This window comes from Gadus macrocephalus, chromosome 11, assembly GCF_031168955.1.
Source record: "Gadus macrocephalus chromosome 11, ASM3116895v1".
Taxonomy (NCBI): Eukaryota; Metazoa; Chordata; class Actinopteri; order Gadiformes; family Gadidae; genus Gadus; species Gadus macrocephalus.
Window position 1 is genome coordinate 5152076 of NC_082392.1, and position 22659 is coordinate 5174734.

General features: G+C 47.0%; 1 protein-coding gene across 2 annotated transcripts; it reads left to right on the forward strand.

The window, feature by feature from the left end:
- The first annotated feature begins 59 nt into the window (after nt 1–59).
- Nucleotides 60–22480, forward strand: iqgap3 (IQ motif containing GTPase activating protein 3). Of its 2 annotated transcripts, XR_009528127.1 has the most exons (39): nt 60–322; nt 471–558; nt 845–1001; nt 1143–1220; nt 1364–1440; nt 1669–1736; nt 1908–2021; nt 3773–3951; nt 4218–4296; nt 4585–4745; nt 5709–5796; nt 6769–6932; nt 7436–7596; nt 7849–7964; nt 8327–8490; nt 8675–8765; nt 9007–9174; nt 9378–9517; nt 10378–10536; nt 10853–10936; nt 11077–11148; nt 11643–11712; nt 12271–12479; nt 12649–12801; nt 14777–14940; nt 15601–15825; nt 16132–16272; nt 16964–17048; nt 17736–17968; nt 18165–18297; nt 18430–18532; nt 18950–19067; nt 19317–19404; nt 19490–19702; nt 19860–20020; nt 20313–20423; nt 21475–21583; nt 21819–22318; nt 22352–22480. XR_009528127.1 is itself a non-coding variant. In XM_060065511.1 (38 exons), exons 1-38 carry the CDS (start codon nt 295–297, stop codon nt 21930–21932), a joined length of 4866 nt encoding a protein of 1621 aa, XP_059921494.1. In that variant the 5' UTR covers nt 60–294; the 3' UTR covers nt 21933–22480. The 2 variants fall into 2 exon arrangements, 1 of the variants encoding a protein (XP_059921494.1); XM_060065511.1 differs by having other exon boundaries at nt 21819–22480.
- The last annotated feature ends 179 nt before the right edge of the window (nt 22481–22659 follow it).

Sequence of the window (22659 nt, forward strand, 5' to 3'; positions counted from 1 at the left end):
TGTACTCTAGCCAATAAGATTTTGCGCATCACAGTGGGCGTAGTCTCCGGTTCTCTATCCAATCAGGTGTCGGCGGGTCTTTTCAAACCCAGACGGTAAACATGTCGAGAGATGTCGGAGAGTTGCTCGGATCCGCTTATTAGTCATTATAGGTTCCTAATTTCATTGACTGTTGCATGACGTCTTATTTTCCCGCAAAGGAACTAGATTGTTATCCTTTATATCATATATAATACTTTACTTAACTTAAAACAAACGTATTCGTTCAGCTTGTAGCTCGCTAGCAGTGGCTAAATGGAGCAGTCAGACGGACCCATGCGCTGTGAGTTTGGTTTATTAAACTTAAATCTTCAAAATTGGAATTGGTTTAGTTATTTGAAGTACAATGCAATGTACTGGCCTTAAGTCACAATGGTTATCGTTCGGTTTATATAAATCATAATGTTTGTTGACATCATGTTTGGTTACAGATGAGCGACTGACAGCTGATGAGATGGACCAGCAGCGGATCCAGAATGTTGCTTATCAGTACCTTTGTCGACTGGAGGAAGCCAAGAGGTACATTAGTAGTTTTATATTATACAACTATATTAGTAGTTAGTATCAGTACCTCTGTCGACTGGAGTAAGCCACCCTCCTAGATATATTATATTATTCAACTATATTATAGATTATCAGTACCTCCGTTGACTGGAGGAAGCAAAGCAACTAGATACATAATAATGTTAAATTATTTTAATATTGTCCTCAGATGGATGGACGCATCTCTGTAGGAGGAGCTCCCTGCTCCTATGTATATGTTATTTTATGTATATATCTATGATATAATGTTATTTCCTGCCAGGTGGATGGAGGCGTGTCTAGGGGAGGAGCTCCCTGCACCTACAGAGTTGGAGGAGGGGCTTAGGAACGGGGTGTGGCTGGCTAAACTGGCCCACCACTTCTCCCCAAACACCACCCCCCTACGCAAGATCTACGACTTGGACCAGAACCGCTACAAGGTCTGCCACTCCATCTTACACTGAATAATATACAATCTAATATACAAGTAAACCTGTAAAATATAGTATTATACTACATTATACAGAAATGATAACTAGTATAGCAGGACAGCGTGTCTAATCCTGTGTACTCTCGTCCAGGCCCAAGGTTTACAGTTCAGACACACTGACAACATCAACCACTGGAGGAACGCCATGGCGCAAGTTGGACTCCCAACGGTAATCCATCTCATGATCTCTCATCATCTGTAGTCTGCAGAACCTATTCATTAAACTTTACCTAACCCGCCATAGTGTAAACCTAGATGACCTATGTGGAGTGGCTATGAACTTTCACACGTGGTGCGTCCACTTTGCTTAAGATATTTCATCCGGAGACGACGGACATCTATGACCGGAAGAACATGCCTCGGGCTGTGTACTGTATCCACGCTCTCAGGTACCAGCCGTGTCTCCAACTATTACAACTAGTCTGAGGTTGTTATCAGTTATTGTCCGTAGCAGTTATAACTAAGACATCTTCATAGTTATAACTAACTAGTATGCATAAAAGTGTGTAGCAGTTATAATAGTGGGAAGACGTATAATTGTGTGTAGCAGTTATAATGGTGTGTTAATTTTATAATATGGTGGTCGATATAATAGTGTGTATCTTTTGTGTGTGCAGCATGTATCTCTTCAGGTTGGGATTGGCTCCTCAGATCCAAGACCTGTATGGAAAAGTGCAGTTTACTGGTAACCATCTCCTCACACATTTCAATCGCCTTATGGTTCTCTAGATGTTAACACACGATCAGGATGGTGTTTACATGATAGATAATGTTTAGATGATAACTATACTGTTTACATCTAGTGTTTAGGTGAGTTTAGACGATGAGGATTGAATGGTGTTTCTCTGGTCCTCAGAGGAGGAGATCAACAATATGAAGCTGGAGTTGGACAAGTATGGCATTCAGATGCCCTCCTTCAGTAAGATCGGCGGCCTCCTGGCCAATGAGCTGTCAGTGGACCAAGCTGCTGGTAGGTCGATCGCTACCGTACTATCATACCACCATACTGTCTGCAACCATACTAGGATACACACTATGTTACCATAATACTAACCTACTACAACCATATAATCGAGTTTATGGCAATGGAAAAAAAAAGAATAATGTACCAGTATCATAGTGATTAGGGCCCGACCGATTTATCGGCCTGCCGATTTAATCGGCCGATTATAGCCTTTTTGAAAATAATCGGCATCGGCCAAAAAGACGCCGATTACAACCGATTTTTATTTATTTTTATTTTTAATCGGCCGATTAAATCGTAATCGTAATTTTTCTCTGAAAATAATCGGCATCGGCATCGGCACTCAAAAATCAATATCGGTCGGGCCCTAATAGTGATTGTATCTATGTCTGTCTGTGTGTATATAGTGTATCAGTATCATAATGATGGTATGTTGTTTGGGTATATTCTGTACCACTACCATTATCATAATGATTGTGTGTGTGTGTGTGTGTGTGTGTATATATTTTTTACAAGTAGTATGCTGTTTTAGTGTGTTTTATAGTGTGGTACTGTGTGTGTGTGTGTGTGTGTGTGTGTGTGTGTGTGTGTGTGTGTGTGTGTGTGTGTGTGTGTGTGTGTGTGTGTGTGTGTGTGTGTGTGTGTGTGTGTGTGTGTGTGTTTGTATATATATTTTGTACCAGTATTGTAGTGACTGAGTGTGTGTGTGTGTGTGTGTGTGTGTGAGTGTGTGTGTATAGTGTGTTATTGTGCCCAGTATCATAGTGGTTCTGTGTGTGTGTGTGTGTATAGTATGGTATTGTGGACCAGTATTGTAGTGATTGTGTGTGTGTGTATAGTGTGTTATTCTGCCCAGTATCATAGTGGTTCTGTGTGTGTATAGTGTGTTATTCTGCCCAGTATCATAGTGGTTCTGTGTGTGTATAGTTTGTTATTGGGCCCAGTATCATAGTGGTTCTGTGTGTGTATAGTGTGTTATTCTGCCCAGTATCATAGTGGTTCTGTGTGTGTATAGTGTGTTATTGGGCCCAGTATCATAGTGGTTCTGTGTGTATAGTGTGTTATTCTGCCCAGTATCATAGTGGTTCTGTGTGTGTATAGTGTGTTATTGGGCCCAGTATCATAGTGGTTCTGTGTGTATAGTGTGTTATTCTGCCCAGTATCATAGTGGTTCTGTGTGTGTATAGTGTGTTATTCTGCCCAGTATCATAGTGGTTCTGTGTGTGTATAGTGTGTTATTCTGCCCAGTATCATAGTGGTTCTGTGTGTGTATAGTGTGTTATCCTGCCCAGTATCATAGTGGTTCTGTGTGTGTATATTGGGTTATTGGGCCCAGTATCATAGTGGTTCTGTGTGTGTATAGTGTGTTATTGGGCCCAGTATCATAGTGGTTCTGTGTGTGTATATTGGGTTATTGGGCCCAGTATCATAGTGGTTCTGTGTGTGTATAGTGTGTTATTCTGCCCAGTATCATAGTGGTTCTGTGTGTGTATAGTGTGTTATTCTGCCCAGTATCATAGTGGTTCTGTGTGTGTATAGTGTGTTATTCTGCCCAGTATCATAGTGGTTCTGTGTGTGTATAGTGTGTTATTCTGCCCAGTATCATAGTGGTTCTGTGTGTGTATAGTGTGTTATCCTGCCCAGTATCATAGTGGTTCTGTGTTTGTATAGTGTGTTATTCTGCCCAGTATCATAGTGGTTCTGTGTGTGTATAGTGTGTTATTGGGCCCAGTATCATAGTGGTTCTGTGTGTGTAGTCCACGCTGCAGTGCTGGCCATCAACGAGGCGGTGGTCCAGGGGGACGTGGGCGCGACCGCCCTGGCCCTCAGGAACCCCAACGCCATGCTGGAGCGCCTGCAGGGGGCGCTGATGGCCGTCTACCAGGAGATGCTGCAGCAGGCGCGCAACGCCAAGACACACAGCGCTGCCACTGGGGTGGGTGTGGCCGAGCCTGACAACACCATTGGCTGAGGGCCATGCGAACGTTCCAAGCTGCTACGGTGTCAGGAATATTGATTTGACCTCTGGTCGGATTGTGGAATAATGTTTGAGTAATGCCTTAGTTCAGACGTTCCTTTTAATGCCTTCAAATGTTCTGTAAACGGAATGCAGATTAATATCATTGTAATTGGATGTGACTAGATCTATAGATATAGATATAGTTGGGTGTTTTAGTGATAATGTTCCTCTCCCCTGTGCAGTGCTCCCGAGCGGAGAAGGACATGTACGAGGAGTATCTGACTCAGAGTGAGATTCAGGACAACATCAACAAAGTCAACGGTAAAGAAACCCCTCGGATTGCTCTCTGTCTCGGACTGTGACTCTCTCGCTGTGTGTGTGTGTGTGTGTGTGTGTGTGTGTGTGTGTGTGTGTGTGTGTGTGTGTGTGTGTGTGTGTGTGTGTGTGTGTGTGTGTGTGTGTGTGTGTGTGTGTGTGTGTGTGTGTGTGTGTGTGTGTGTGTGTGTGTGTCTCACTCACTCACTCACTCACTCTCTCACTCTCTCACTCTGGTAGAGTTGGTGGATGAACCGTAGACATTTATACATGTTTATGTCTTTATTCCCATAGTGCGCTCTGCGGTAGAGCTGGTGGACGAGGCGCTGGAGAGCGGACAGGAAGTGGAGCTGCTCTCCGCTCTCCAACTTCCTGCGCTGAAGCTGCAGGCCCTCAGGGCGGAGCACAGCCCCTGGTACCTGGACCAGCTCACCTCCGCCCGACAGCACTGCCTGGTAATCTACGTTCTACTGTGGTACTCATATACCATACATACACACTAGGGGTGTGCATGGGTACACGTGTACACGTGCAGTGTTTCCCACACATTGACGAGACTATGGCGCCCCGCCATAGTCTAATTTCGGCCGCCATAGTCTCTGCGTGCACATGAATTATTATTATTATTATTAATTATTATTATTATTATTATTATTTTTTTTTTTTTTTGCTCAGACGAAGTTCGTGTCGCTCTCATTGGGATTGCATGAGAGCAGAGGCGCTGCATCCCATAAGGATTTACCTGGGGCCCCGCAATTGCTTGGGGCCCCGGGCCCCCCCCCCCCCCCGTCAACAATCGCTTGACAGGGGGTCAACAATCGCTTGACACCCCCCCCCCCCCCCATAGTCTCCAAAATTTCTGTGGGAAACACTGCACGTGTAACCGGTTAGTAAATCATAACCGTTTGGGAAAAATAATTAAACAAAAAACGTTTAAAAAATAAAAAATCGGCGCCATTGTTTCAATGGGAATCGCGACGGTCCATACTTTCAACACAAAGTTGACATATTTATCATATGAAATTCGTCCCAGCCTGTATACCACAGATACTAAAGGGTCTATATAACCGCCTTTTCTCATTACAGTTTATTGTAACAGTAAGCTGACAACATCCTAATTAACACCGCAACTGCAAATTAACCGAACAGTACGTTGTTATTGTGTCACTATACAGGACCAGGGCTTAGTTCGAGTGGTTAAAGGGCGCATATTGTCATACAGGACCAGGGGTGTTAGTGTATGATTGTGTTGTGTTATAGTGGTTATACTGTGTTATTGTGCATACAGGAGCAGGGCTGTGCTATAGTGTATGATTGTGTTGTGTTACAGTGTGCTCTTATTGTGTTAACCAGGAGCAGGGGTGTGTTACAGTGTATGATTGTGTTGTGTTACAGTGTGCTCTCATTGTGTTAACCAGGAGCAGGGGTGCGTTGACCCCCTGGAACCAGAGGAGCTCCAGCACAGCGTCAACCTGGCCAATCAGGAAGCTCTGTGCTCCAACAACAGTAGGTCACTTCCTGTCCGCTCCTATGTGTGCATGGCCGCCCGGTTTGACGTCCGACCCTAACTATGTGTATAAATTTAACTCGGTAAAACACACTATAAATAGCTAGGCGGAGAGAAGGGCATCAGTTTTATCGTGTATATCCGGTCTACCAAAACGCTATTTCCGTCCTCTTACTTCCTTTGAGTCCATCAGCTGACAGTATCTGGACGATGGCCCTCCACATAGTGGAAGGACTCGACGTACCAACTCTGTGGGTTTACATTATGACATTACATATCTGCTCAGATTATAATATCATTCCATCGGAGGTCCCGCCCTCCTATAAGCAAATTCAAAGCATCTCCAGTGTTTCCCACAGACCATTTGAATGTGTGATGGGGGGGGGGGGGGGGGGTGATTAGACGTGGAGTCTTGACGGGGGGTGCATTTCGCGTTTGCTCATTCGCGTAATCGAGCAATCGCGCACAAAACCCATTTCAAAGTGGACCGGCCCTCTTTCCGATCGTCCCGATCTCCCGTCCCGATCATCGCCGTCAGTGCGTGTGCAGTGCGTCAGTGTTACGCGGGTTTATCCAATAAGTGATAGTGTACCCGCGCACCATTGGCATGTCTGCACGCTTGTCTCTGTGTGCGTGTTTGTGTGTGAACTAGAATGACTGGGATAAAAGAGTGCTATGCAGAGATGAATGAACGGAACGATATTTATATTTCAAAACCGCGTAAAAAAAATAAATAATTAAAAGCAGAATCAATTTGTGGCATCTCATACCAGGGTATCTGTTGTGATCTGTCGACACCTGAGAGCAAGGTCAATGACTTGCTATGACTATAACTATCTCTGTGTGTGTGTGTGTGTGTGTGTGTGTGTGTGTGTGTGTGTGTGTGTGTGTGTGTGTGTGTGTGTGTGTGTGTGTGTGTGTGTGTGTGTGTGTGTGTGTGTGTGTGTGTGTGTGTGTGTGTGTGCGAGCAGTGCAGGATGCGGTGCGGTGCATCAACGTGGCGTTGCAGCGGGCCGATTCCACCCAGACCCTGCGCTGCCTGCTGAACTCGGATGCCATGCTGCCTGACGTCCTGCCCTTCGCCGCCGCTCTCTACCACCAGCAGCTGCAGCTTCTGCAGCGACAGCACCCCGAGGTAGGGACTGTAGCACCATCAGGTAGGGACTGTAGCACCATCAGCTGTAGGGACTGTAGCACCATCAGCTGTAGGGACTGTAGCACCATCAGCTGTAGGGACTGTAGCACCATCAGGTAGGGACTGTAGCACCATCAGGTAGGGACTGTAGCACCATCAGCTGTAGGGACTGTAGCACCATCAGCTGTAGGGACTGTAGCACCATCAGCTGTAGGGACTGTAGCACCATCAGCTGTAGGGACTGTAGCACCATCAGCTGTAGGGACTGTAGCACCATCAGCTGTAGGGACTGTAGCACCATCAGCTGTAGGGACTGTAGCACCATCAGCTGTAGGGACTGTAGCACCATCAGCTGTAGCTCCTACACCACCCTCAGGTAGGGACTGTTGCACCGACAGCTGTAGCTCCTACACCACCCTCAGGTGGTGTAGTATCCAGATTATAATGAGACTGGAGGATGTTTGTAACCAGACTGTTCTGTGGTACCGTCTTCGACCCACCAGGGGGAGCTTCAGCAGGAGGAGCTGTACGTTGCCGTGGAGATGTTGACAGCCGTTGCCATGGTGAACCAGGCCCTGGAGGCTGAAGACCTCCGCTCCTTCTGCTTCAGTTTGAGGAGCGCGACGGCGGGCCTGTCTGATATCCACGACGACTTGCTACACAGGTCTGGTCACTCACACCAACACTAACCCAGCTATACCCTCCGCTAACCCAACTCGTACCCTCTGACCAACACTAACCAGTTATAAGTTATTACACAGAAGACCAAGACTAAGTGATTCATTTTACGTCTAACTGGACAAAACTGAACAGCATTAACATCATAATAACGTGTAACTACGACCACGGGGTCATACTCGCAGCAGTACTGTTGTACTGTGTACTGTACATACTGTATAATGTCTTGTTTTTGTAGGTATTTTGAGGAGCTATTGGGTCTAAGGAGTCGCACCGGAAGAGTTTTACTAACATGGAACCAGCTGCAGGAAGGAATCACATCAGTCAACATCGCTGCAGAAGAAGACCAACAGAGTATGTCCTTTATACTACTAAATACACTTACCGGTAGTATGTACGATAGCACTGTATACTGTTGGATACACTGAGTATGTACAAGAGTACTATGTACTACTAAATACACTTAGTATGATAGAACTGTATACTGTTAGATACACTAAGAATGTGCAAGACTACTATGTAATACTAAATACACTTAATATGTACGATAGCACTGTATACTGTTAGATAAACTAAGTATGTACAAGATTACTATGTACTACTACATACACTTAGAACGATAGAACTGTATACTGTTAGATACACTTAAGTATTTGCTAATCACTACTCACTGCACTGAGTATGAGCCTTGCACCTTGTTGTACCTCGTTCCCTAGGGGACCTAGTGTTGGACCTGCTGCAGCAGGCTCTAGAAGGAGGAGACCCCCGGGAAGTCCTGTCAGCGCTGCTGCAGCCCTCTAGTGGCGTGGAGGATGTAGTGCCGGCCAATGCCAGCCGCTACCTCCACCTGCTCACCCACGCACAGAGACTCAAGGCTCAGGTACGGGTGCTATTAACCTGAGGGCCCAGATGTGCTGTTTACCTGGGGGTACAGATGTGCTGTTTACCTGGGGGTACAGGCGTGTGTTGTTTACCTATGATCGGTTTGCCTTTGGTTGAAGAAATTAAAATAGACTTCATCGAGAAGGTGTGTGTTCTCATGTGCTGTGACTGTCCAATCACAGAGAAGCGGTGACCCGAGAGCTGAGCTGTCCTTGGCTGACGTCCAGGAAGCAGTGCGGAGGGCCAATCAGCAAACCCAGAGGGCTATGAAAGGTGTGTGTGTGTGTGTGTGTGTGTGTGTGTGTGTGTGTGTGTGTGTGTGTGTGTGTGTGTGTGTGTGTGTGTGTGTGTGTGTGTGTGTGTGTGTGTGTGTGTGTGTGTGTGTGTGTGTGTGTGTGTGTGTGTGTGTGTGTGTGTGTGTGTTGTATTGCTTAGCAGCACTGCACCAGGCAGTGATGATTATTTAGTGTCTGTGTTGTAAATTGTGTGTGTGTGTGTGTGTGTGTGTGTGTAGGGGCCCTGGCGCTAGCAGCAGTCAACCAGGCGGTGAAGGAGGGCCGCGCCGACCAGACCCTCCGAGTCCTGCGGCTGCCAGAGATGGCGCTAGAGGGCGTGGCCCCGGAATGTTCAGCAGCCTATCAGAAGCAGCTCCGCAGCCTGCTCAGCAGCAAGGCCCAGAGAGGTGTGTGTGTGTGTGTGTGTGTGTGTGTGTGTGTGTGTGTGTGTGTGTGTGTGTGTGTGTGTGTGTGTGTGTGTGTGTGTGTGTGTGTGTGTGTGTGTGTGTGTGTGTGTGTGTGTGTGTGTGTGTGTGTGTGTGTGTTAACATTTGTTTTCCCAGTATGACTAGCGCTCATCTTCGTGTGTGTGGGTTTGTCTCTGTGCCAGGGGACAACCGGAGCCCGTGGGTTCGATCCCAGACCGCAGATGGCGCGTTCTACTTCCACCTCTCGAGGCTCGAGGGCAACTGGGACAAACCAAAGGGGTTTACCCAGAATGCACTATTCCTGACCAACCAGGAGATCCAGGTGTGCATAAACACTCGTTGGATGTTTAATGAGTTAGTTAGATAAAGTGTAGATGTATAATGTATGGATATATAATAGCTGTATAGTTATATAATGGATGAATAGATGTATAAATATCTTCTATATATGTAGCCTAATATAAATGTATATGATTGCAATATATAGATATACTTGGATGTATATATATATAAAATAGATGTTTAATATATATAAAGCTGTATAGACCTATAGATATAGATTTGTATCTAACAGATGTTTGATATATATAAAGCTGTTTGGACCTATAATAGATATAAATTCATATCTAATAGATGTTTAATATTTATAAAGCTGTTTGGACATATAATAGATATAGATTTATATTTAATAGATGTTTAATATATCTAAAGCTGTTTGGACCTATAATAGATATAGATTATATCTACTAGATGTTTATAAAGTTGTATGGACCTATAGATTTATGTCTACTAGATGTTTAACATATATAAAATTGTATAGACCTATAGTTATAGATTTATATCTACTATATGTTTAACATATATAAAATTGTATAGACCTATAGATTTATATCTGCTAGATGTTTAATATATATAAAGCTGTATAGACCTATAGATATAGATTATATCTACTAGATGTTAATATATATAAAGCTGTATAGACCGATAGATATGGATTATATCTACTAGATGTTTAATATATATAAAGCTGTATAGACCGATAGATATGGATTATATCTACTAGATGTTTAATATATATGAAGCTGTGTAGACCTATAGATGTAGATTATATCTACTAGATGTTTAATATATATATAAAGCTGTGTAGACCTATAGATTATATCTACTATATGTGTGTGGTAGGGCGTGGTGAGCAGCGTCAGCAGGAGGAGGGGCTGGGAGGAGAAGGAGGACCTGCTGGTTCTCCTGCAGGCCAGGAGCCGGGGGTTCCTCCTGCGTCAGAGGCTGACCTCGCGCCTCCTCTACCTGAGGAGCCAGGGAGCCGCGGCCACCGTCATACAGGTGCTCTCTCTCTCTGTCTCTCTCTCTCTCTCTCTCTCTGTCTCTCTGTCTCTCTCTGTCTCTCTCTCTCTCTCTCTCTCTCTCTCTCTCTCTCTGTCTCTCTCTGTCTCTCTCTGTCTCTCTGTCTCTCTGTCTCTCTGTCTCTGTCTCTCTCTCTCTCTCTCTCTGTCTCTCTGTCTCTCTGTCTCTCTGTCTCTCTCTGTCTCTCTCTCTCTCTCTTCTCTCTTCTCTCTTCTCACTTTCTCTACCGCTCCCTGGCCTGAGTGACACTAACAACGGTGTGTGTGTGTGTGTGCGTGTGTGTGTGCGTGAGCAGAGCCACTGGAGGCGTGTTATGCAGCAGAAGGCGTACCGCCAGCGGATCCAGTTCCTCTATGGGCACTGGAGGGCTGTTGTCAAGGTAACAACCTCTTCCCCCCCCCCCCCCCCCCCCCCAACTTAGCAGCAGCACCGGGGTGAGGTGGGGTGCTCGCCTTGTTCGTTTCCTCTGACCCCGTTCCGGATGGTTCTGAGTTGAGCCCGTCTTGTTTGCGTCCTCAGATCCAGGCGGGGCTCCGGATGCTCCTGGCGCGGCGGCGCTACAGAGCCCGCCTGCGTTACTTCAGAGACCACGTGAGTGCGCCCCCCCCTGCCCGCCTGCTGTCGCACACGTCTGGGACACCGTCCCGGGCCTGGGGGGTTAGAGCAGGGGTTCTCAAAGTTTTGACAGCTGAGGGTCAATTTAGGAAACCAGAGTTTGACTGAGGGCCGCCAAAGGAAGAAAAAAAATTGGCGGGAAACGCTGTTAGCATCCCAGTGGTGAAAAAGAACATTGCACCGTGGACCTCTGGGAGTGAGGTCAAGTGAGGTCTAAATCACGAAACTGAGGTTCGTCCTTTCAAAGTAATGTACAGTCGTATTTAAAACTAACAAATGTAACAGGATTTAATTGAAAGCTAGAGAGAGTCGACTTTTCTTTTTTTTGTTGAAATAAATATTGATATAATAATTTAAACTTACATCTTTATGTCATTGTGGGCCGCCATTGGCCCGCGGGCCGCCCTTTGAGCACCAATGGGTTAGGGGGTGGTGCCGTCCTGAAGCCTGTGACTCTGACCTGTCCACAGGTGGCTGCCATAGTGAAGATCCAGGCCTTTTTCAGGGCGAGCCGGGCCCGAGAAGAGTACAGGATGCTGGGTGAGTACCTCCACCCTAATGGGGGACAGTTCTCCTCCACCAGAATGATTTTAAGGAACAGAAAGAGGTCCCAAGAGGGATATGGGATTCCTTTCTCATTAAAATATATTTTAAAGGCAACTCTATATCACTGTGTTGGGGCTGCTCGATTATGGGGAAAATCATAATCACGATTATTTTGGTCAATATTTAAATCACGATCATTCAAGCAATTATTTTTGAGTTTGAAAACATGATGTATTTATTCAGCATGTCTCTCCCTTATTCAGCATGTCTCTCCCTAAAAAAATACACAAAATGGTCAAAAAGAAAATGTTCCAATCTAAAATAATTTACTGATATGTATCCAGCTGTTCTGCCCTTCCTAATCGATTTTTTTGTGATCGTTGGACGCTAAAATCTAAATCGCAATCAAAATTTGATGAATCGCCCAGCCCTACACCGTGGTGAAACAATACACAAATAATACTCTTCTAGCATTATACAATGTGATCTGTACCACAGAGTATCCTAGGATATGAATCAGTATTCATGGTGACTAAAGAACCTCTTCCCCAGTCCACTCGGCCACGCCCCCCCTTGCGGTGGTCAGGAAGTTCGTCCACCTATTGGAGACTGGCGACGGCGACATCATGCAGGAGGCGGAGCTACTGCACCTCCGGCAAGATGTGGTCACGACCATCCGATCCAACCGGCAGCTCGAGGCAGACCTGGACCTCATGGACCTGAAGATAGGGCTGCTCGTCCGAAACCGCCTCACCCTGCAGGTGAACGATACGCCTGGATAAAATGTAGAGGCAGTCGTGTATTCTTGGCCCGTCATCTCATCGGTGTGTGTGTGTGTGTGTGTGTGTGTGTGTGTGTGTGTGTGTGTGTGTGTGTGTGTGTGTGTGTGTGTGTGTGTGTGTGTGTGTGTGTGTGTGTGTGTGTGTGTAGGAGGTAGTGTCTCACTGTAAGAAGCTGACTAAGAAGAATAAGGAGCAGCTGGCGGGCATGATGGCTCTGGAGCGCTCCAAGGGGCTCAAGGCCCTCCACAAGAGGTGTAGGGATCGACTGGAGACCTACCAGCACCTCTTCTACCTGCTACAGGTAACTAACACACCTACCAGCACCTACCTACCTGCTACAGGTAACGAACACACCTACCAGCACCTACCTACCTGCTACAGGTAACTAACACACCTACCAGCACCTACCTACCTGCTACAGGTAACTAACACACCTACCAGCACCTACCTACCTGCTACAGGTAACTAACACACCTACCAGCACCTACCTACCTGCTACAGGTAACTAACACACCTACCAGCACCTACCTACCTGCTACAGGTAACTAACACACCTACCAGCACCTCTTCTACCTGCTACAGGTAACTAACACACCTACCAGCACCTACCTACCTGCTACAGGTAACTAACACACCTACCAGCACCTACCTACCTGCTACAGGTAACTAACACACCTACCAGCACCTACCTACCTGCTACAGGTAACTAACACACCTACCAGCACCTACCTACCTGCTACAGGTAACTAACACACCTACCAGCACCTACCTACCTGCTACAGGTAACTAACACACCTACCAGCACCTACCTACCTGCTACAGGTAACTAACACACCTACCAGCACCTCTTCTACCTGTTACAGGTAACTAACACACCTACCAACCCTTACCTACCTGCTACAGGTAACTAATGCCGCTTTTCCACCGCACATGTAGCTCGACTCGACACGACTCGACACGACACGACTCGACACGGTAGCAGCACGGGTGCTTTTCCACCGCAAAAAGTACCTCCTGGACGTGGGCGGGGTCGGCTGCGCGAAAGGGCCGTGACGTATTTGTGTACGCGACGCAAACAAGACCTACGCAACCCACACATGGACAGAACCCACATAACAACAATGGAGGACATCGATCACATTACTATTATTAGCTGGCATGTTGAAGAAGTTGGAGAAGTGGAACATGTTGGCTGCGGCGCTGCTATGGATGTTACCAGCATGGTTGCCATGTCGCTCTCGTGACTTCGTCACACTCTCTGGCCAATCAGTCGCCGGCCGTCTGCCGACGTCACCTTTTAGCATCGGCTCAGCTCGCTTGGAACCTAGAGCGAGTAGGTACTAGAAAAAGCAGCCACTTCAGGTACCAGATACCATGGTACCGCGGTGGAAACGCAAAAAATGCGAGCTGAGTCGAGTCGTGTCGAGTCGTGTCGAGCTGGTACCATGCAGTGGAAAAGCGGCATAACACACCTACCAGCACCTACCTACCTGCTACAGGTAACTTACCCACCTACCAGCACCTCTTCTACCTGCTACAGGTAACTAACACACCTACCAGCACCTACCTACCTGCTACAGGTAACTAACACACCTACCAGCACCTCTTCTACCTGCTACAGGTAACTAATGCCGCTTTTCCACTGCATGGTACCAGCTCGACACGACTCGACTCGACTCGACTCAGCTCGCATTTTTTGCGTTTCCACCGCGAAAACATGGTACCTGGTACCTGAAGTGGCTGCTTTTTCTAGTACCCGCCTCGCTCTAGGTTCCAAGCGGCTGAGCCGATGCTAAAAGGTGACGTCGGCAGACGGCCGGCCACTTATTGGCCAGAGAGTGTGACGAAGTCACGAGAGCGACATGGCAACCATGCTGGTAACAGCCATAGCAGCGCCGCAGCCAACATATATTCCACTTCTTCAACTTCTTCAACATGCCAGCTAATAATAGTAATGTTATCGATGTCCTCCATTGTTGTTATGTGGGTACTGTCCATGTGTGGGTTGCGTAGGTCTTGTTTGCGTCGCGTACAAAAATACGTCACGGCCCTTTGGCGCAGCCGACCCCGCCCACGTCTAGGAGGTACTATTTGCGGTGGAAAAGCACCCGTGCTGCTATCGTGTCGAGTCGTGTCGAGTCGAGCTACATGTGCGGTGGAAAAGCGGCATAACACACCTACCAGCCCTTACCTACCTGCTACAGGTAACTAACCCCCCTACCAGCCCCTACCTTCCTACCTGCTGTATTTAAATCCACGTGTGTCTGTTGTTTCAGACCCAGCCGCTGTACCTGGCCCAGCTCATCTTCCTGATGCCTCAGACCAAGTCCACCCGCTTCATGGAGACGCTGGTGTTCTCTCTTTTCAACTACGGCTCGGACAGCAGAGAGGCCTTCCTGCTGCTGCAGCTCTTCACCGCTGCTCTGCGCTACGAGATCAGGTCAGATATATAGTTATCCTGTATACAAGTTTAGTTTTCTTGAGTTTTATCCTTGATTAAACAAAAATGTACTCTATTTCAGCTCAATTCTGCTACCATGTTATTTCATCCTTAATGTGAATGTATCTTAATCAGGGGTCTCAAACTCGCGGCCCGGGGGCCAATTGAGGCCTGCGGGATGAAACATTGGGGCCCCCGGCTTGACATCAAAGTTTAGTGTTAGTGCGGCCCGTGCGTTGTTGTCAAACGCACATTTTTGCTGAGAAGCTTGCCACGCTTTTTTATCACTTGTGATAGGATGACCAGATGTCCCGGTTTTGCCGGGACAGTCCCAGTTTTGAGTTACGTGTCCTGAGTCCCGACAAAAGCCAAAGGACGCTAAAATGTCCCGGTTTCCACCAACAACTATGAAATGTCCCCTGTTGTCAGCGATTACATAGCCAACGTGATCTATTGATAGCCCGATCATTAACTTAGATTGGGTCAGTTGTGCTAAATTTTTTTGTGGAATACTTGATGTGGCCCAGCCTGACCCAGAATCTACCTCCAGTGGCCCCTAGGTAAATTGAGTTTGAGACCCCTGATCTAAATGCATAGTTAATTTGTATGTATATTCATCTATCATTCTGCTCATCTCCTCTTGACTGTGACGGTGTTCAGGCTGAAGGTGGAGCAGCCCCAGGAGGTGGTGACGGGGAACCCCACGGTGTTTAAGATGCTGGTGAGCTTCTACCGCCACGCCCGCGGCCACAACGCCCTGCGCCAGATCCTGGGCTCCGCTGTGAAGGACGTCCTCAGCGACGGGGCCCTGAGCATCAGGACTGACCCGCTGGAGATCTACAAGACCTGGATCAACCAGACGGAGACCAGGACCGGAACCAAGAGGTCTCTCTCTCTCTCTGTCTCATGCTCTAGCTATCTCTATCACACGAGGAATCACACTGAGACCCCGACTCGAACCAAGAGGTCTCTATCTCTCTGTCTCTCTGTCTCTCTGTCTCTGTCTCTGTCTCTGTCTCTGTCTCGGTCTCTCTCGGTTTCACTCCCTCACTTTGTCCCTCAATCCCTCTCTAGCTATCTCTATCTCACGAGGAACCACACTCAGTGTGGTCAATCTTTTTCCCCAGACCGAGACCGGAACCGCAAGGGCTCAATCAGTCGCTCACTGTTGTTCCTCCTGTCTGTTCTCAGCTCCCTTCCCTATGACGTGAGCGCGGAGGACGCTCTGTCCCATCCGGAGGTCCGGCGCAGACTCGATATCGCCATCATCAACCTGAAGAACCTGACTGACCGGGTGTTCATCGCCATAACCACCAACCTCTACAAACTACCGTAGGTCTACAAACTATCATAGGTCGCCTGTACAAACTACCGTAGGTCTACAAACTATCATAGGTCGCCTGTACAAACTACCGTAGGTCTACAAACTATCATAGGTCGCCTGTACAAACTACCGTAGGTCTACAAACTATCATAGGTCACCTGTACAAACTACCGTAGGTCTACAAACTATCATAGGTCGCCTGTACAAACTACCGTAGGTCTACAAACTATCATAGGTCGCCTGTACAAACTATTGTAGGTCTAAAAACTACCGACGGTCTACACACTATTATCGTTCTCCTGTTCAAACTATCGTAAAATCAAAACTATCATAGGTCCCCTGTACAAACTATCGTAGGTCTCCTGTAAAAACTATCGTAGGTCTCCTGTCCAAACGATCATAGGTCACCTGTACAAACTATCTTACGTCTACATGTGTATCTTGGGTCACCTCTACAAACTCACTTCACACTCCCATAGGTCGTAGATCTACCCTGATCCAACCCGGCTACAAGCCAAAGTGTACCCCTCACCTCAAGTGATTTCCACCTGGTGTTCGATGTTGAGTTAGTGCTCAGTGTGCCCCCAGCTTTAGTCCCATCCATGGAGATGTGCTTTTCTAACTTGACCTTGGGCCACACACCCTGCTGTAGAGGACATGGGGTCATATTGAGTGGCTGTGTCCTGTGTGTCCCTTCAGCTACGGCCTCCGCTACACCGCCAAGGTCCTCCGTGACGCGCTGCACTCCAAGTTCCCTGAGGCCAGCCAGGAGGAGCTCTACAAGGTGAAGCTAGGGACACTGGGTTGGTCCACTGGCAACCGGCAACTTACTGCTGCTAGGAAAAGCTAGTGGTGCCAGAGCTTTGACTTTTGCCCAAAAATCCTATTAGAAGTTTGTTTGTTAATTAATATGTATATTAGAATATATTTTTTAATATTTATTAATAATATTTTGACCATTAAATGCCTTCAGTAAGACCTGGATTGGGCTTCGCGAGGTTTGTTTACCGGCGTTGCTATGGTTACCGGTCTTGCGTGTTCCAACGGTTTATTAGGTTTCTAATAAATCGCTGTCTAATCAATACTTCATTCACTGCCTCTTCCGTGGTCATTACAATATTATGAATAGACTGCGTCGGGTTCTCCGACGTCTCTCCCTCTTGGCCTGCCCATAACAGGTTCCAATATTAAGGGCTGCCTAATATTCATTTGAATTTTGATTTATTTTTTGATATTCAAATTATATTCGAATGACGAAGTTCGGCGTCAAAGCCCCAGTGCTAACCAAGCTAGTAGCATGGCCCATGTGTACTCTCGCTTTGTGATTCTAATGATGCTAGTTGGGCTGAAGATCAAGGGGAACCTGGTGTACTACCACTCAATGATGCTACTACTGCTACATGTTGCTAGTACTACTTCTGCATGACGCTGCTACCGCCTCATGAAGCTAACGATGCTAGTTGTGCTGCAGATCGTGGGGAACCTGATCTACTACCGCTACATGAACCCAGCCATCGTGGCGCCCGACGGCTTCGACGTGCTGGAGATCTCCGCGGGCTCCACCCTCCTACCGGAGCAGCGGCGCGTTCTGGGCTCCATAGCGCGCATGCTGCAGCACGCAGCGGCCAACAAACACTTCCAGGGCGACAGCCCCCACATCCAGAACCTCAACGAGTACATCAGCCACACCCACGGCAGATTCAGGTACAACCGCACACCTCTGCTATAGTTATGGTTGGATAAACAATACAATAGAGATTAGTAGAGTTATAGTGTGAGTTGTCATGTTTCATATAAACGGCGCCGTCGTTGATACTGTTCCGCGTAGCACTTCTGATGCTCACACAAAGTGGACAGGAAGTGGTAACCTTTGAACCCTCGCTGTGTCTGATGCTCCCAGGAAGTTCCTCCAGGCTGTGTGTGACGTGCCGGAGCCAGAGGAGCGGTTCAACATGGACGAGTATTCAGAGATGGTCATCCTTAACAAGCCGGTGGTCTACATCTCAATCGGCGAGCTACTCAACACGCACAAGGTTCATGTTCTTAACTGGAAATGTTAATAATAAAAACTATATATTCTCCATTCTATATATGTATCTATAGATATTTGTTTGCATGTATACTGTATATTTATATATTTGTGTGTGTTTTGTGTCTGTGTGTAGCTGCTCTTGGAGCACCAAGAGGCCCTGGGACCCTCCCCCTCCGACCCCCTCAGAGTCCTGCTGGGTGAACTGGGAGGAGTCCCTTCACTGGAGGAGCTGCTGGGTAAGTCTCCCAGCCTGGCACGCTCCCCAGCCTAGACCTGGCTGTGCAAACTACGTAGGACTGCTAACTATCACAGGTCACCTGTACAAACTACGTAGGACTGCTAACTATCACAGGTCACCTGTACAAACTATCAAGAGTCTATAAACTATCAAGCGTCTACAAACTATCGTAGGTCTACAAACTGTTATTGTTCTCCTGTCCAAACTATCATAAAATCGAAACTATCTTAGGTCACATGTACAAACTATCATAGGTCACCTGTCCAAACTATCATAGGTCACCTGTACCTAGGTCACCTGTACAAACTATGTTACGTCTACATGTGTATCTTGAGTCACCTCTACAAACTCACTGTTAGTGCCCCAGGCGTGGGTGATGGAGGGCGTCACTGACCGAGTCCCGTCTTGTGTTCAGGTGACTCCGGGGGGAGCTCCGCCGACCAGTCCAAGATGGAGGTGTCCCTCACGCTCACCAGCCGCTTCGACGTCTTCAGCGACCAGGACCAGTCGGACAGCAGGGGCGTCCTCCTCAGGTGATCCCCGGGGGTGAATCCAGGGAATACCCCCCTACTTAGGTTCCCTGTTCCGTTTCCAGAAGGAATGTCTCTGTCTGAATTGGGAAATTAGAATTAATGAGTAAAGATGGAAGCGCGTCGTCTCCTTCTGTCTTGTCGCTAGCAACAAGCTAGCTGCCGTTCTGCGTTAAACCACAGCGTTGTAGTTGAGACCCCCGGCCTAACCTAGCCCTATATTCTGCCCCTCCTACCCTGTGCCCCCCCCAGCACCAAGCAGCTCATCGTGGACTTGCTTCGGACCCAGTCGGGTGACTCTCTGAGCCAGCTGTTGAGGGCGTCGACGTCACGTGACCAGGTCGGCAGGGAAACGGACCAGTAGGTGTTATCTGTTCGGCCCAGTGAGAGGACGGCCGCACTCATGCTCCTCTCTGATTGGCTAGGAGCTGCAGCACGGCTGGATGATGCAGCGCCGCGCCCAGAGGGATGCTCGGACCCCGGACAAGATGAAGAGGAACCAGTCGCTCGTCGCCGACGGCAACCTCAGTCTGGAGGAGAAGAAGAGGAAGATCGTCCGCAGTCTTCGCCGCCTGGAGGCCCTCGGGGTCTTGACGCCCCCCGACTCTGAGGCCCAAATACTGCAAATGATAGCCAAGGTAGATGCCCATATATGGAGCGTTGGTCAGGAAACATGCCCATATATGGAGCGATGGTCAGGAAACATGGCTATACATAGGAGTGATGGGCAGGAAACATGGCCATATATGGAATGTCTGTATGCATACGAACTGTAACGGCTGTTTCTTACGCCAGGACATCCGCCACCAGCGCCTGTACCGCCAGAGGCGCAGGGCCGACACGTTGAGGCTGAAGCAGACTCTGTCCAGTCTGCAGGAGAAGAGCTCCGCCCACAGCCAGCAGGTGGACTACTACAGCCAATACATCACTTCCTGTCTGGACAGCCTCACCGCCAGGTAACGCACGCAGTATTGACAGGACTCCACGGTTACAGTAGGTGCAGCGGTAAGAAGCTTCTCCACGGTTACGGTAATGATGGAGATCCGTGGTTACAGTAAGAAGAGCAGTTTTAAGCGTTTCCATTGTCACTGTAAAAAAAACGGATTTCAATGGTTACAGTAAGAGCAGCGGGCGAGGATCGTCTCCAAGGCGACCGTAATGACGGGGTTTCATGTCTGCAGAGAAAAAGCTACAGTGAAAAGCGTTTCCGTGGTGACGGCAATAACCCGGTCTCCCCCCCGATTACAGCAAGAGCAGCGGCAAGAGCAGCGGCAAGAAGAGGCCGTCTCTGAGCTACAGCGCGGCGCGGCTGCAGGAGAAGGGAGTCCTGCTGGAGATCCAAGACCTGCCCGCCACGCAGTAAGACACGCGTATTCGAAGTTTGTTTGTTTATTAATATTAATATTCGAACATATTCGGATATTTATTCATAATATTTTGACCATTGAATGCCTTCAGTAAGACCTGGATTGGGCTTCGCGAGGTTTGTTTACCGGCGTTGCCGTGGTTACCGGTCCTGCGCGTTCCAACGGTTTATTAGGTTTCTAATAAATCGCTGTCTAATCAATACTTCATTCATTGCCTCTTCCGTGGTCATTACAATATTATGAATAGACTGCGTCGGGTTCTCCGACGTCTCTCCCTCTTGGCCTGCCCATAACAGGTTCCAATATTAAGGGCTGCCTAATGTTCGTTCGAATTTTGATTTACTTTTTGATATTCGAATCATATTCGAATAACAAAGTTCGGAGTCAAAGCCCTACCACACTGTAACGACACGCCCAGAGAAGAAGATCCGACTTCTCAGGTCCCTACTCATATCAGTCCTCTGTCTTTGTTTGATCGTTTAGTCTTCTGTCAGCAGAGAGATGACCCAGATGCTCGTCCGCATCTTTTATCTGATATGATTAACAAGCCAGTAAGCAGCCGTGTGAGGCACTTATCAGTAGTTGGTATCCAGCCAGCATAACCAATATGGCAATCCTGTCCTGTGATTGGTCCATAGAAGCCCACTCCCGACCTCTCACTCGCTTGGAGTTACGTGTGCACACATTAGTTTTGCAACACATTGAGCAAAGGGTTGTTGCAGAAGTGCGGCCTAGCTGTAATTCTGAGTTTAATAATATTTATATACGTATTTTTCCACATACTGATTAACTGGGGATTAGAACCTGCAAGTCCCTCCCTTACACCATGATATTTGAACTGCCTAAGGTTCAACATGATGTCTGATCTACTGTATCCTGACTGTGATGTCTGACCCACTGTGGGTTAAACATGATGTCTGATCTACTGTATCCTGACTGTGATGTCTGACCCACTGTGGGTTTAACATTGTGTCTGATCTACTGTAGGCTGACTGTGATGTCTGACCCACTGTGGGTTTAACATGATGTCTGATCTACTGTAGGTTTAAGAACGTGATGTTCGATATTGTTGCCGGGCAACAGACTGGAAGCTTCCAGGTCAAAACTCGCTTCCTGGGTGTCGAAATGGAGGAGTTCCCCCTCAAATACCAGGTATATATCAACACACACACGCGCACGTACGCTCGCACGCACGCAGACACATCCACCTCTCAGGATCAGACACAAACTAATGGCTTATGGTGGTCCATTGACATTGTGTGTGTGTGTGTGTGTGTGTGTGTGTGTGTGTGTGTGTGTGTGTGTGTGTGTGTGTGTGTGTGTGTGTGTGTGTGTGTGTGTGTGTGTGTGTGTGTGTGTGTGTGTGTGTGTGTGTGTGTGTGTGTAGGACCTGCTGCAGCTGCAGTACGAGGGCGTTGCGGTGATGAAGATGTTTGACAAGGCCAAGATCAATGTCAACCTCCTCATCTTCCTGCTCAACAAGAAGTTCTTTAAGAAGTGAACTCATCGTATTAATGTATTCATACCATCGTTGTTTTCAGGGATTCGTACAAACACTCCTTTACTACTCTCTGAATCCTATTAGAAAATTTGTTATAAATCACACTAATAATAACAAATCACACTATTATCATTATCGGTCATGCACACAATAATTAGTTATTTATCTCGAGTATTATTAATCATTCATTTTCAGTATAATTCATTCTCTATCTACACTATTATTGATAATTGATCTACAGTCTTCTGTAGTCCTTGTTCTTGATCTGATTATGTCATATTATTGTGATAATCACAGATGACCAAAGAATTCTTTCTCTGTTTATATTTTTCTGTCTTCTGTAAATATGTTCTGTCCCCAGTTTACCTTCTTCACTGAACCCCCATGTTTTGTCTTTCATATTTGATGTCTTTTTAAAGTACAGTATAAGGGAACATGTTCATGACAAAGCTTCAGCATTTAACACTTTATTACTAAAATAACACTTTTACACTTTTTGTAATGGAATGTTTCACGTTTTTTACAGCAATAAATATTTCAACCTAAAATGTGCTTGAGTGTGTTTTTATGAAACACATTTGCCAGGTAAGATTGAGTCTGCTTTAGTGTAAATTACACTGTAGTTTTATAAGAATTCATTTCTCTTTATGTAAGCACTGTATCTCCACTAGGTGGCGAATGGCGCATTGTGCCTGATTCTTATAAATATCCATGCTAGAAGCTTACA